This window comes from Hemiscyllium ocellatum, chromosome 19 (genome assembly GCF_020745735.1).
Source record: "Hemiscyllium ocellatum isolate sHemOce1 chromosome 19, sHemOce1.pat.X.cur, whole genome shotgun sequence".
Lineage (NCBI taxonomy): Eukaryota > Metazoa > Chordata > Chondrichthyes > Orectolobiformes > Hemiscylliidae > Hemiscyllium > Hemiscyllium ocellatum.
This window is the reverse complement of record NC_083419.1, coordinates 6656488-6673172: the sequence shown is the minus strand read 5'-3', so window position 1 is coordinate 6673172 and position 16685 is coordinate 6656488. Positions and strand designations below refer to the sequence as shown.

General features: G+C 38.7%; 1 protein-coding gene across 1 annotated transcript in view; it reads right to left on the bottom strand.

Annotated features, from left to right (window-relative positions):
- arid2 (AT-rich interactive domain 2) overlaps window positions 1–16685 on the bottom strand; it is a 142837-nt gene that overhangs the window by 23894 nt on the left and 102258 nt on the right. Inside the window, exons 12-14 of the mRNA XM_060839629.1 lie at window positions 13349–13421; window positions 6794–6928; window positions 6023–6204 (exon numbers count right to left, since the gene is read on the bottom strand). Of these exons, the coding sequence (XP_060695612.1) occupies window positions 6023–6204; window positions 6794–6928; window positions 13349–13421 (390 nt within the window). The remainder of the gene's footprint in view (window positions 1–6022; window positions 6205–6793; window positions 6929–13348; window positions 13422–16685) is intronic.

Sequence of the window (16685 nt, the reverse complement as noted above, 5' to 3'; positions counted from 1 at the left end):
TTGGGTTTCTTTGGGTTGGTGATATAATTTCCTGTGGCAACATCCTTTTCTATGGTGTTGTCTTTTCCTGTTCTTTTTTCAGGGGGTGGTAAATGGGAACCAAGTCAATGTGTTTGTTGATAGAGTTCCAGTTGGAATGCCATGGTATTCATTTTGTAAATGAAACACCTTGCAAGAACTGTAACAAACAATACGTTGGACAAACGGGCAGAAAACTAGCCACCAGGATACAAAAACATCAACTAGCCACAAAAAGACATGACCGACTTTCACTAATGTCCTTACATAAGGATGAGGAAGGACACCACTTTGACAGGGACAACACATCCATCATAGGACAAGCCATACAGAGACATGCACGAGAATTCCTAGAAGCATGACATTCCAACTGGAACTCTAACAACAAACACATTGATTTAGACCCAATTTACCACAACCCAAGAAAAAAAAAACAGGAAATGACGTCACCATAGAAAATTACATCACCAACCCAAGAAACGCCAAATACAAATAGAAAGCAGGCTACACCATCAGTGCTTCATTTGGAGACTCGCTGAAGTTATTACCTAGTGTAGTGACGAAATGTCTGAAATCAAACCTTCCAGCTCAGTGAACAAACCTACATCCAGAACCTCATCCTGAGCTACAAATCTTCTCAAAGCTTGTTAACTACACAACAGTATTCCAGATGCAGTCTGACTAAGCTTCTAAAGAATAAAAGCAACACCTCCGTATTCTTATACTCAAAGCCTCTTGCAAGGGTTACCATTCAATCGTCATTCTGAATGGCATGCAGGTGCAGCAAGTTAGCCAACAGTTCCTTACTGACGAGGACAACCTCTTCCTATGGCATATCTACACTCGCTAACCTCCCAACGCTTAAGAAACATTTTGGACATCTCTTCTTCCTACCAAAGTAGATAACCTTGCATTTGCTTCCATTCTATCGCATCTACAATGTTCTTGACAATGACCAGGCCTGGCGAAATTCTGTGGAAAACATTTTATATCTTACCTTCCAAACATTCCTGCTTGGATTTGCATCATCTCCAAATCTGGAAGCATCACATTTGGTCCCACATCCAAATTAATGCATACCATCAACAGCTGGAGCCCAAGTACTGATTTTTGCGGTACCCCACTAGTCAAGACCGACTGGCACGATAAGACCCATTTATTCCTAATCTCTGTCTGCTAACCAATCCTTAATATGTCACTTGCTCCACCACCCACATTATATTTTGCTAACTAACCTCTCACGGAGAACCTGATCAAAAAGCCTTATGAAAATGCAAATGCTATATCCATCATCTCCATTTACCAATTTTGCTAGTAACATCCTCAATATACACTAAGTTGTCAAGCATAATTTTCCATTCACAAATCCAAGCTATGCCCAGTCACATCATTTTTACCCAAATGTCCATTTATCACATCTATTATGTGAAATTCTGGCACTTTCCTTGCTGAGGATACTGACAGATCTGTAGTTCCCTTTTCTCCTCCTCTCTGGCTCCTTTCTTACATAGTAGGGTGACATTCGCAAGCTTCCAGTCTGAAGAGTCATTCTAGAATCAATGGAATTTTGGATGATCATCATCAATGCATTAACTATTTCTAAAACCAGATCCTTTAATACAGTGGAATGTAGACGACCAAAACCTGGGGATGTATCAACTTGATTCCTCATTAATTTCTCCAGTACATCTTCCTTCGCAATACAGATTTCCTTGAACTCATTATTCTTCTTAGTCATTTGTATCTCTAATTCTGGGAGATTTCCTACATCTTTCTCAGTGAAAACAGACACAAAATGGTTATTTAGCTTCTCTGACATTTTTTTATTCTCCATTATACATTGTCCTGACTATATTTTTAAGGGAAGCACAACTGCCTCAGTCTTTTAGTGTACTTGTAAAAGCATTTACAGTTCCTTATGGATTTTTGCTATTGTATTCAATTCTTCCTTTCCTCATCAGTCTCTTGGCTCACCTTTGCTGTATTCTATAATCTTCCCAATCTTCAAATTACTATTTTTGGCTGCTCTAGACGTCTTTTCTTTAAATCTTATACTGTTCTTTAACTTCCTTTGTCAGTCATTGTTGACTGACCCAAGAAATTTTGCACCTTGACAGAATTTATTGTTGCTACAAACCAGTTAACAGTTATTTAAAGACTATCAACAGTTGGTGCAACATTGAGGGCCAAAGGACCTGTACTGCATTTTACTGTTCTATGTTCTATGTCCATTGCCTGTGTACAATCATACCTTTTACTGTATTTTCCCAATCCACCTCAGCCAACTTGTACTTGATGCTTTCATAATTGCCCTTTTTCAAATTTAACACCCTTAATTCAGATTGAACTACCTCATTTTCAAACAAATTAAAATTCGATCATACTGTAGATATTCATCCTAAAAAGGTGCTTCTACAACAAGATTAATTAGATTTTTCTCATAGCATAATACCAGATCCAAGAGAGTCTTGTAGGTGGTTCTTCAAAATGATCTCTAGAAAACCATCTCAAAGATACTCCAGTCTATGTAAAAAATTAAAGGCACACATGATTACCATTTTGTTTAAGCTACAATCTTCTCTCATCTCCTGATTTATCCCAGGCCTCATACCACCAATACCATTTGGTAGCCTATTATTTGGGTGACCTAACAAATGCTGGTCTTTGCTGCTTCTCAGTTCCACCCAAACAGACTCCACATTTTTTCACCCATTCTGAGATCCTCCTTTACTATGTACTGATCTCATCTCATTATCAGCACAATTTTACCTCCTTTTCATCTGTCCTTCCTAAACAAAGAATATCTTTGAATATTCAATTCTCAGTCCTTGTCACCATGCAACCATGATTATGTAGTGGTAACTATTTCATAGTCATTTATCTCGTGTACCTTGAAATCATTTACCTTATTGCAAGTGTTGGGTGCGTTCAAGCAAAGTGCCCTTAATTTTATCTTTTTTACATCATTTTCTCTTTCAAGGCATACTCTGTGTTTAGTGTTGTTTGTCCTGTCTTCTAGTCTCTCTCACAGCTTTTCTACATCTTGTTGCCAGCTTAACTCCCTTCTAATCCAAGTTACCCCTCAAGTTCCCATCCCATGACAAGCCAGTTTAAACCAATTCCAACATGATCAGTAAACCTCCCTGCGAGGGCATCAGTCTCAGTCCTGTTTAAACATAACCTACCCTAGCTCGTACAGGTCCAATTTGCCCCAGTTCCTCTTACACTGCAAGACTGATTTTCTTAGTCTGCCGTGTAATCATTCATACCCTCTGTGCACGTACACTTCTAATCTGCAGTGGGACCACCTTTCTTTATAAGAAATATATATGTATATATTGCAGATGCACAGCAGTGACTCCACCTCAAGTTCTAAAATTCAGGGCTCAAAATTATGTCGCCAATCATATTTTCTCCAGATTAGTTTGTCTGGGTCACATGTTATGTTTTAACAAGACTAGGACTGATACCCTCACAGGGAGATTTACTGGTCCTGTTAGGGTTGGTTTAAACTGACTTGTCAAGGAGATGGGAATTTGAGGGGTAACTCAAATTGGAAGGGAGTTAAGCTGGCAACAGGAATTAGAAAAGCTGAGAAGACTAGAAGGTAGGGGTAACAAAACTAAATATCAAATGCGCCTAGAAAGAAGAATGATGTCAAAACGTCAAAATTAAGGGCACTCCACCTAAATGCACACATACTTGCACTAAGGTAAATGACATCATGTACACTGTAGGATGTACATTCCACGTGTGCACGCTGACATGCCATCCTGGATTCATAAAAACTAGAAGGAGTAGGCCATGCTACCCTGTAAGTTTGCTACACCTTTCAATATAAACTGATCTTGAATCCAAATGTCATATTCCTGTTTTATCCCCCTATGCCTTAATGCCTTTAAAACCTAAAAAACTTACTTGAACATATTCAGTGAATTGATATCCCCAGACTTCTGCGATATGAGAGTTCTAGAGATTCCCTAACCTCTGAGCAAACAAATGTTTTCTCATCTCAGTCTTAAATGGCCAGCCCTGTGTCTGCTGCTGCATCCCCTAATTCAAGAATCTCCAACCAAGGAAAACATCCTTTTTTAAATTCATTTGTGGGACTTGGGCGTCGCTGGCTCATCCCTATTTGCCCTGGAGAAAGGATTGGTGAGCTGCAGTCCACTTGCTGTGGGTTGACTCATAATGCCGGTAAGGAGGGAATTCCAGGATTTTGAGCCAACGATTGTGAAGGAACAGTAATATATTTCCAAGCCAGGGTGATGAGTGGCTTAGAGGGGAACTTGCAAGTGGTGGTTTTCCCAAGTACCTGCTGCCCTTGTCTTTCTAGGTGGAAGTGGTCTTGAGTTTGGAAGCTACTGTCTAAGGACCTTTGGTGAATTTCTGCAGTGCAGCTCGCAGACAGCACACACTCTGATACTTAGTGCTGGTGGTGGAAGGATTGGATATTTGTCAACGTGGTGCCAACCAAGCAAGTTGCTTTGTCATGGATAGTATCAAGCTTCTTGAGTATTGTTGGAACTGCAAGTGGGAAATATTCCATCACACTTCTGACTTGTGCCTTGTAGATGGTGGATAGATTTTGGGGTGTCAGGAGGTGAGATACTTGTCACAGTCTCCCTAGCCTCTTCATATAGAGTTGGTCCAACATTGATAGACTGTTTCAGTCAGATTTCCTCTAATCCTTCTGAACTCCTGTGACTACAGGCCTCGTCAAACAGTTCTCACCTCAAAAGAATTGTCTTGTCATTCCTGGCATCAACTCAGTGAAGCTTTACTGCAGTACCTCGATTACATGTATGTCCTTTCTTAGGTAGGGAGACCAAAACTGCTCAGAATGCTACAGGTGTGGTCTCACAATATATCATTTACCTCCGTAATTGCTTGTTTCACCTGCCTGACTACTTTCATTGACTAATCTACCAGGGCACCCAGATCCTTTTATACATCCACACTTGCCATGTATCACCATTAAATATTACTCTTCTTTCTGCTTTTCATATTGAAGTGTATAACTTCACATTTAGTCATGTTGTATTGCCTTTGCCAGGTTTGCCCACTCATTCAAACTTGTCTCAAATGCCTGGAAGCATCCTTGTATCCTCCTCACAACTCAATCTCACCCAGTCATCAGCAAGCTTGAAAAGATTGCATTTCGCTCCCTCATCAAGACCATGTACACATACTGTGAAAAACAAGAGCACAAGCACTGATCCTCACAGTACCTCACCAGGTCATTGCTTGCCAATTGGAAAATGACTCATTTATTTACGCTGTTCCCTATCTGTCAACCAATTCTCAATCTATACCAATATATTGCCCTTCTCATGCGCTTTAAAATTTGCCTCACCTTTTGAGGGTTTTAAAAAAAGTCTTCTGAAAATCCAATACTCCACATCGATTATTTATCCCTTATCTATATTATCTTATGTACATTCAATACTTTAAAAGTTCAATGATACCTTGGATGCTGACTATCTGTCACAAAGTCCTCACCTTGCCTGCTTCTCTTCAGAGATGAGATCCAATGATCTAATGAGATCATGTCTTGTATTCCCCACAGTCTATTCAAACTCCACCCCCCCCCCCAAGGATAATGCCATTATGCAAGGACCCATTGCAGTGACTTCCCTCATGGCAAGTGTATCTTTCTTGGGTAAGATAACCAAAACAGTATACAATACTATAACTGTAGTATCATCATGGCTTCCCTCCTTTTTGTTTTGAATAGCAGAGTTCAATGTACTACATTCCAATCGATAGGACCTAAGGAATTCTGGAAGATCAGAACCAAGCACCAACTCTCTTTGTACTGGAGAGTCTGCAGATATGTCTAATGGCGCAGTCATCAGATTCAGAGGATTTACCAACTCTCAATTCCATGAATTGCACTGGCATTATTTATTTATTCAAAATTTCTACAGAAATGCCCAAGTGTGGGACTTTTCTAATTGATCTGTAATGTTAACTCATTTAGATTTATTAATAAGCAACTTACCGGAGGGAGCTGGATTCTGTGTTATCTCTGCCATAATGGAGGGAGCAGTTGGTGATTGCTGGTAGTGTGACTGCATGGGAAGTGGTATAGCTCTTCTTTGGATACCTACTATGTGTATTTGTGCTTGCCCGCTGTTATTGGGATCTTCAATTCGTTTTACTATACAGGTTGGAAATAGACTCCTTGCATACAAAACAAAAAGAAAACGTGTCAAGTTTTGTAAGCAACCAATTCAGTGTTTTTAACTAAAAGCTACTCATGTTGAATAATGTAACAATTGCTTTTAAGATTCATAACTTATGCTGACTGGCATACTGTGACAGATTTCTTCCAATTTATTTTTCACAGGGAAGCATTAATACCTAATTAAGACAATTACAGCAAGGGGCAAGCAAGGATTCAGACATAAGTTCAATCGTGAGAAACAGAGGCTACATCGCACCACAGGAAAAACTAGAAATGTCAAAGATTGTCTTCCTAATGCTGTCAAAACCTTGCTGTATTTGGCTCTCTCATGCACCAAGCTAGATAATCAATTGAAACATGGCAGAAAGTCTTACAAACATGCAGTTATTATCCTTAAGGTATGCATGTCACCAAAAATGTAAACATTTTGCTGCCCTTGAGGAATTGTTTGAGGAACTTCATTCCATATCGCCTCCACCCCACTAAAAGTATACTCAGACTTTCTTAAACAGGTTAACAGTGGTGATGAGGATGGGGGTGCTTGATGAGAAATAGCTTTTCCTTTCTTCAATTAGTTCAACGTACCTCAGACACTTGTTAAATCCTGTTGATGTCAGAATTCCACCTCGAGCTAATTTACTGCACACAGAAAGATATTCAGAATAGAGATCCAGTCGTGAAATTGAGCCTTCCAAGGATGTCTCAAAATGTGCGCTTAACCTGAATAAGCAACACACAAATTTCAAAAAAGGATATTTCTAAAATTGAATTATCAAGTGATAATTCAGTGACAGCAAACAGAATTCTTAAAAAAAATTCTAATGATGATTATTTCAACTTGCTGCAATTTAATTAGTATAGAATTATAGAATCCAGAATATTATCAGAATTACATGACAAAAAATGGCACTTCATTTCAGCTACTTAACTTTGGGAAAGTTGCAAAAACCTACCCTATCAATTATTTTTTCTAACTATTTTTGAACTTCCATTCAAGAAACCAGAAAATGCAGTTTCAGTAGCTACAAAATTCACTGCTAAAAGTTTGTATGTCATATTTGATCCACTTCTTCAAAAGATTTTTTTAAACTATAAAAAATTATAAGATGATAGCAGCAGAATTTAGACCATTCAGTTCATTGAGTTCTGTCATTCAACTCCATTCTCCTGCTTTCTCCCCATAACCCTTGATTCCCTAGACAATCAACTCCATCTTAAAAATACTCAATGAGCTGGCCACCCCAGCCTTCCATGGCAGTGAATTCCATAGATTCACCATTCTTTGGCTGAAATAATTTCTGGCCAAAGAGATTTTATGTAGCATTGCAGATATGGACTATGGGAGTTGTTGGCCTAGCAGAACTATTGATAGACTATTAATCCAGAGATCCTTGTAATATTCTGGGGACATGGGTTCAAATCCTGCCATTGCAGATGGTGAAATTTGAATTCAAATTTAAATATCTGGAATTAAGAGTCTAATGATGACCATGAAACCCAGCTGTTTCACTCATGCCCTTTAGGGAAGGAATTCTTACCTGGCCTGGCTTACATGTGACTCCAAACCCACAACAATGTGGTGAACTTAACTGGGCAATTAGAGATGGCAAAACCTGCCCTCGGCCTAGCCAGTGACACCCAAATCTCATGAATGAATTTTTTAAAAATGTCAGTTCTAAAGAAGGACCTTGCTTCTTCTTTACAAATGCTGCCAGACCTACTGAGTTTTTCCTAGCAATTCTAGTTTCTTTTTCTGATTTACAGCATCTGCAGTTTTTTTTTTGAAGATTCATACTTAGTCAGCACTTATTCAAATACACATCTTAACCTATTGTCAACAATTAAGTAAACTACAGTCAAACGTTTCTTGAAACAATACCATGAAAATTAACCAACTTTACGCGTAATAGTGACGACTAAGTCAAATGTTCTTGAGAAGTCGCTCGACTCGCTTGTAAGATACGGTCATTGCATGGTACTTTTTGTATACTTTAGAGTAAAAATAAAAGGTAACCCATTAGCAAATAGCTGATTGCATGGTAAATGTAAATTTCAGCACTACACACAGTGAATTCAGCAGAGTACTGTGAAGGCTTACTCCACATGTTCTGTGGCCTCATCCCAGATCTAAATCACATTCCCTCTGAAGTTAATTTCGAGTCAAAGTCCAAGGTTTACAGCATAGAAAAAACACCCCCTCAGACTATCGCATCCACAATGATCAAAAACAAATTATCTAACTTCTCTGATCCCTATTTCCAGCACTTGGCTCATAGCCTTGTATGCCTTGGCATCGCAGTGCATACCTAAACGTTATGAGGATTTTTGCCTCTATTACCCTTCCAGGCAATGAGTTCCAGAAGTCAAGACAGGTATTGCTAGATTTCTAGTCATTAGTTATATCAAGGGATTTGTGGATAGTGTAAAAAATGGTATTGAGGTAAATGATGGACCACAATCTCCAAAGACAAAACAGAATTACGCTCCTGTGTTTCCAAGTGTAAAAACTAATGTATGATATCTCTATGCATCCCAATATTGCATGAAAATGGCGTATAGATTGTAATGTTAAAAATACACAATCTGAGTTACAATAATCTGGGCATTTCTTTGGAGAATTAATTCTGGTAAATCTTAGTATGCTATTAAGAGAAATGAATCCCATTCCATAATTAGCAGCCAATGAGAGAATAAAGCATTCCAAGATCAGTTATAAAAGAGTTAGCCAAGAACTTTTATCAAAAGTCAGCAATTTACATAGAATTTACAGCACAGAAACAAATCAACATTTCTGCTCCTTACATGAATCCTCTATTCACTGCATCTTTCTACCAAAATACCTTGCCAATTCCTTTTCCTGTAGATACTTATTTAGCTCATCTCTAAATGTATTGTTCCAAGTCATCTCAACATTCCATCTGGTAGCAAGTTCCATGGTAGCAAGTCTCAGCACTTGGGATAAAGAAGTCTGTCCTAAAATTGCTAATAGATTTAAAGAGACTACCTGGCCTTGATGGCCTCTAATTTTCAGTATTCCAACAAATGGAACCATCTTTGTTATGTCAACCTAAAAATACTTTCATAATTTCTTGTAAGAACTTTCAGCTAACCATCTCTAATTTTTCTAGGGAAAAGAGCCATAAACAGGTCAGTGATTCCCGATGCATAAAGTCGCAGTTTTACTATCATCCTTGCAAATGGCTTTTGCACTTTTCCCAATGTGCAACATGATGAAATCATTTGTGTTATAGAGTCACAGAACCTTTGGCTCAACTTGTCCATGCCAATCAGGTTCTCTAAACTGAATTAGTCCTATTTATCTATATTCGGCCCATATCCATATTCAAAACCTTTCCTATCCATGTACATGTCCAAATATCTTTTAAATGTAACTGTACTCACCTCTACCACATCCTCTGATAACTCATTCCATATACACACCACATACTATGAAAATGTTAACCCTCACATCTCTTTTAAATCTTTCCCCTCTCACCTTAAACCTATACCTTCTAGTTTTGGATTCCCCTACCCTGGGGAAAGAGTTTGGCTATTCACCATATCTATGCCTCTCATGATTTTATAAACCCCTCAGCCTCCAATGTTCCAGGGGAAAAAAAACATCTCAGCCTATGAAGTTTCTCCTTATAACTACAGTCTCTCAACAATGGAGCCACACAATGGACCATTTTTGTACATGCTGCAAGTGTCTCAAAATGTATTTCACTTAAGAACTTTATTATCTGGAAGACCAAATGGCCTAATTCTGCTCCTGTATAGGATGGTTCTGTTGTGTGCATAGTGGTTGAAGGCATGGAAGATTTGAAATTATCCATAAAGGAACAGTACTGGGACTTAATTTTTGATAAATTCGGACTCATTAGTAAAGTCATGTCCAAAAAGTATATTTGTATTTTTGTAGTGCTGTACAATTTGAATAATTCCACTTAATGATACATATGTACTACGTAAAGAATTTAGTGATTATAAATTGTGTGTATACTTCTACATTTTAACAATGCAAACAGCCAACATAAATTGGATTAAATATTTAAAGAGCTGGAAAGAACATATTTTAATTTAGTAGCAGTGACCCCCAGTTTGTCACTGCTTAAAAAAGGTCAGTCACTATTAAGGCAACTTCAGAATTATTAACAAGCTTATACATTCCAACTAGAATTAAAATAGGGGAACTATTTCCCTGTGTTCTTTACAACTCAAAAGACTTAATCCAAGTTATGTTGGCCATATGCATTTTTAAAATGTAAAAGTATACAATTTATAATCACTGAATTTTTCACGTAATACAAATGTATCATTAAGTGGGATTATTCAAATTGTACAGCACAACAGAAAAAAATATACTTTTTGACATGACATTTTTTAAGCAGTGACAAACTGGGGTCACTGCTCCCAAATTAAAGTGTGTCCTTTACAACTCTTTAAATATTTAATCCAATTTATGGTGGTTGTTCGCATTTTTCAAATTTAAAAGTACACACACAATTTATAAACACTATGGGTTCTTCAAGTAATACAAATATATCATTAGGTGGGATTATTCAAATTGTACAGCACTACAGAAAACAAAAATACAAACACACTTTTTGATATGACATTTTTAAAAGAGCCTGAATTTATCAAAGTTAAGTCCCAGTACTGTTGTTTCTTTATGAATAATTTCAAATCTTTCATGCTGTCAACCACTGTGAACACGACAGAAACATTAGATTCAGGAGTAGAATTAGGCTATTACGTCCATAAAGTCTGCTCAATATTTGATTGTCGCTGATAAAGTTCTCAACTTCATTGCCCTGTTTTCAGCCCCTAACTCTTGATCCCTTTATCTGATCAATAATGTTCCTAACACTATTTTTAATACATTCAAATGACTTGACCTCCACAGCATTCTATGCAGAGAATTACACAGATTAATCACTCTCTGGCTGAAGAAATTCCTCATCTTAGTTCTAAAGGTTTGGCCCTTCATCCGGAGGCTGTGCCCTTGGCTCCTTGTCTCTCCTATGATCGAAAACATCTTCTCTGTCGGGTAAAATAGAATAAAATCCCTACACAGTGTGGAAGCAGGCCATTTGGACTTTGGAGTCCACACCGATCCTCTGATGAGCCTCCCACCCAGACCCATCACCCTACCCGATCCCTATAATCCCACATTTCCTATGGCTAACACACCTAATCCCTGGACACTGTGGGCAATTTAGCAAGTACAACCCACCTAAACTGTACATCTTTGGACTGTGGGAGGAAACTGGAGCAACCGGAGGAAAGCCACACAGACATGGGGAGAATGATAAGTCCACACAGATAGTTAGCCAATTGTTCAATCTGGATCCCTGGTACTGAGGTAGCAGTGCTAACCACTGAGCAATCGTGCCACCTCCCTATGTCCACTGTATCTAAGCCTCCCATACCCTCTAAGTTTCAGTGGGATTCCAATCCCCTTCCCCATCCATCTTGATTCCATGTACAGAACCAGAGTCTGCAACCTCATGTAACAAGCCTTTCATCTCTTCATCATTCTTATAAACCTCCACTGGACACACTCCAGTGCCAGCACATCCTTCCTTAAATATGGGGCACAAACCCACTCAATATTTTAAATGCAGTCTGACCATAGTCTTATCCAGCCTCAGAAATACATGCTGGCTCTTGTGTTCTAGCCCACGTAAGTAAAGGCTAACATTGCATTTGCTTTACTAACTGCCAATTGAATCTGCATGATCCTGAGAATCTTGAATTAGGACTCCTTCAGATTTCAGAAGCTTTCCCCATTAAGAAAATAATCTATGCATCTATTCTTCCCAAAGAGCATAACCTTTCACTTTCCCAGAGTGTTTCATCTGCCACTCCTTTCCCCACTCTCCTAGTCTGTTCTTCTGAAGCCTCCCTGTCCCTCCACTAATCTTTGTACCATTTAGAATTAACCAAATATGTAGACAATTTTTTTTTGTAATGTTATATGGCTCAGCCAAAGAGCTACATGATAAAAACAGTTACACAAATTACATTTAAAAATACTCAAAGTTTATTGCAACTTCTACTACACATTTCATTCTTTCCTAAAGAGCACAGTACATGCATGAAATGTTTAAAAACTGTCAAAAAAAAAAAAATAGACACTATCTCTGTGGACATCAGCAAGGCGTTCCTCAAGGTTCCTCATAGTAGACTGGTTAGCAAGGTTAAATCACATGGAATGCAGGTAGAACCAGCCTTTTGGATACAGAACTGGCTTGAAGGTATAGACAGACAGAGGGTAGTGGTGGAAGATTGTTTTCCAGACTGGAGGCCTGTGACCAGCAGTGTGTCACAAGGATTGGTGCTGGAACAACTGCTTTTCGTAAGTTGTATAAATAATTTGGATGTGAATATAGGAGACATGGTTAATAAGTTTGCAGATGACACCAAAATCGTAGGTGCAGTGAGCAGCAAAGGAGGTTACTTCTGAGTATAAAGGAATCTTGATCAGATGGGCCAATGAGCCGAAGAGTGGCAGATGAAGTTTAATTTAGGTAAATGTGAGCTGCTGCTACCGGAAGGATGTTATGAAACTTGAAAGCGTTCAGAAAAGTTTTACAAGGATGTTGCCGGGGTGGGAGGGTTTGAGCCACAGAGAGGCTAAATAGGTTGGGGCTGTTTTCCCTGGAGCTTTGGAGGCTGAGGGGTGAACTTAGAGATTTATAAAATCATTGGTAGGGTTAATAGACAAGGTCCTTTCCCCAGGATGGGGAAATCCAAAACTAGAGGGCATAGGTTTAAGGTGAGGGGGGGGGGATTTAAATGATACCTGAAAAAGTTGTCTCTTGGGTTGAGTGTGGTGCGTGTATGGAATGAGTTGCCCGAGGAAGTGGAGGAAGCTGGTACAATTACAACATTTAAAAGGCAGCTGGATGGGTGTACGAATAGGAAGGGTTGAGAGAGATATGGACTAAATGCCAGCAAATGGGATTAGATTAATTTAGGATATCTCGGCATGGAAGAGTTGGATTGAAGAGTCTCTGTTTGTTACATTCTTTTGACTCTTTCACTTGTATTGCTCACAAAGGTTTTAAACATGCTGCTAATCACTCAGTTAAAATAGCTAGTTACACACCATTTTTCTTGACCATTTATACTTACCACTGACAGCCAAACTTTTCACTGTCTACTTCTATTCCTGGTGGGGTTGCCAATGTAGAGCCAACTCTTACTGCTGTGCAAGCAAGAACAAAAGATTGATGATATATGATGGTTGGGAATAGGGAAAGTGGTGAAGGAATACCATTATATATAATGAAGACATTTGGACAGATTTATTTTCCTGGTAAGCAACTTGAATATTTGCTTTACATAAATTGTTTTTAAACTTAGAAACATACTTTCCAACCAGAAAATAAATGGGAAATTAATCCTCATTGTAAGTTCTGTTCTCCAAACACAAATTTGCATATAAACACTTGGGTTTACCTGATTGTATGCATGCTGGTAGATACTTTCAAACGTACCCACATGCTCTTATGTGACCTTCTGCATAGTAAGTGGCGCTCCCTCCCATTAATACTGGGATAACACCTTGAAATTACTCAGATGATGTGGCGTTTCTGCACCAGCAGGTGGCGTAACAGGTCAGTGGAATAATGGTTTGCAGCTCCCAAGATCATTTGGCCAACAAAGGAAGATGAGATACAGAAACCAGTGGTAGTGGTATGTAAAATAATCAAAAGCAATCCTTCCATTGCGCTCTGTCAGTTCATTGCTTCCTGCTCAAACCAGCATCAAAATTCAATTAGGCCAGCCATCAACTCTTCAGTTATCACACCCGATATCTTATATGGCCTTATCATTCCTATTCTAACAACACTTACTTGATAAGACATCCCTGATAATCTACCGACATACTCTTATCATATTCCTCTTAACCCATCCCCAAAAACCCATTTTACTCTAACTTGACCCACCCCCGTAAAAGCCTTGCCTCAAGTCTAGTATGACTACTTTCATATTCCCAAAATGTCATTATATTTTTGCAGTTATTAGTTTTGCAAATCATTCCCTTTCTGTCACCAATGATGTCCTTGTTCTTATTCTTGTTAAAATCATACCAGACTCTAGTGCGAATGTAATATCTGCTATGATCATGCTAGTTAAGTTAATGAACGTGAGCAACTTTGGCAGTTATCTGCTTTTAAATGATCTATTGTCAAATCTGGCTGGATTGTCAGTGCCATTGAATCTTGCCCTCCATTGCTAAAACTACCCAATGTTTAAAGATATCAAGGAAAGCTTTTGATAACACTACTTCAGAATGACACAGTCTTCTTAAACCACTCTCCGCTGTTTCTTCGACCCTGATCTTCCCAGTTACGTGGAAGGAGTACGTGGATATTTTTGTTACAAAAATCTTAATTATCCATTCAGTTGCCTCTTCTGCTTCTGTACCTCCCACTTTTAACCAGAGCAAACTTCCTCTAAGGATCACTCTGGGCATAACTCCGAATTCCACCTTCCTCCAGTTCCTGTCTCATCGCCCCCAACCATACCCTCTCTCAGCTCATTTTGTAAGGGCAGTCGATCTTTCTTTCTATGTACATAAATTACCGACCAAACCTTTCTTCCTATAGCTCCTCCTGGAGCTAATACAGTTAATTTGTGCTTTGTTACTTCAAGCACGTGTTTTCTGCATCACGTTGCTTGCAAAACTGTTCTCAAAAAGAAAACACCACACTTGACATCACCATAGGAAACCACCCTTTGGCTCCACAGACATTAAGCTCGTCAACCAATTAAATCTAAAGTCATGTTGCTATGAATTTTTTGTTTTAATCTTTCCAATCAGATTTTCATCCAGCAATAGCCAAAACAGGGTCAAGACTAGAATGGTGCTGAAATGCACAGCAAGTCAGGCAGCATCCAAGGAGCAGGAAAATCAACGTTTCGGGCAAAAGCCCATCATCATATATCTCTCTTGTTTTTCCACAGTTTATTAATTATCAGACTACTTGAATGTAATTTTCCTCAAACAACATATGGAATGACAAAAGATTTTGTTTTCAGTTGCTGTTATAAATTTTATTTTTAACACCAACATGATCCAGCCATCTGACAACTATCCAAAACTGAACCAGGCTCTGCAAATCTTTGATGTTAATTTGACCCCAAGATGAGACGATTCGAGCTCCACGACAACTTATTTGCAACTTCATAAAATCATCTAAGTCTGGCTTTGCCTCAATTTACTTGCTATTGAAACCACTATCCTTCCTTTACTACATCTTTCTTTGAAAACTTTGGTGCACTCCTGGCAGCCTCTTGTATTCCACCCTCCACAATCCCTGCGACCCTGTGTACTGATTTGCACCAAGTCTGGCTCAGCCATTTCCCAAGCTTGCTCAGCTATACTGATGCCCAGTTAACCCACACTTGTGACATTTTAAAATTTCCATGTGTATTTCAAATTCCTTCATGGCCTTACATCTTCACCAGCGTTGTGATCTCTTCTAGCTTTGTAACTACCCTTTCCAAGCACACACAAAACCTTTGAACTCTGCCATTTCTGGCTCCAGTGTTTCCAGTTTTAATTTCTTGTCATTGGTGGCAATGTCTTAAGATGCCATAATCCTGAGCTCTGAAACGGTCTCATTAAACTTCATCTTTCCAGCTTTAGGCACTCCTTAAAACCTAACTCTTTGGTGAAGCTTGATTGCATGGCTTAATGTTAAATTATTACGTTATAACATTTCTAAAGTGCCTTGGGACATTTTGTCATATTAATAGAGCTATATAAATGTAAATTGTTGCTGCAAATCTTCTCCAAAATGGTAAATTATTGCTGTTGCAGTTAATATTTAGCAGAGAGAACACAAGCTTTTGAGCCCATTTCATCTTCAAAGTATTTGTCAAATACTGTTACTTGAACATTAAGATGACTAAATAAATAGAACAGAATTCAGGAAGGAAATTAAAAACACCTTTTGTATCTAGCTGCTGGTGAGGAAACAAGCCACAAATTAAATGAGAAAGCAGAGGAAGAAACAAAGACTGCAGATGAAAGGATAGCCAATGGTATTACTTGTAAACTGCCTAGCATTTTGTTTTTCAGCTTGCAAAGATAAAAATCAACTCGCCAAACACAGCTGGCAACTGTTTCTTTTTCAGCTTGACTACCCATTAAAGCACCTGCTATTTCCCTTGACACTACCCAATCATCCCATCCACCCATCACTGCCTCCCACATCATCCACCCCCAAGCAGTATTGAAACATTCTGCCATGGCAGGATCAACAAGTTTGTGCCAGAAAGCCATTCTTTGGAGAACAGAAATTACAGTGGGCAACTTCCATTCCTCCTTCAAAAGCAGGTCTTCCACCCATGGAAGCTTGAAAAGGTAGATCATTGGGGACACAGATGTGCAAATCTAAATATCAAATTAAACAATAACCACAGTGAACAAATCCCTACTGCCCAATTTAAAACTACA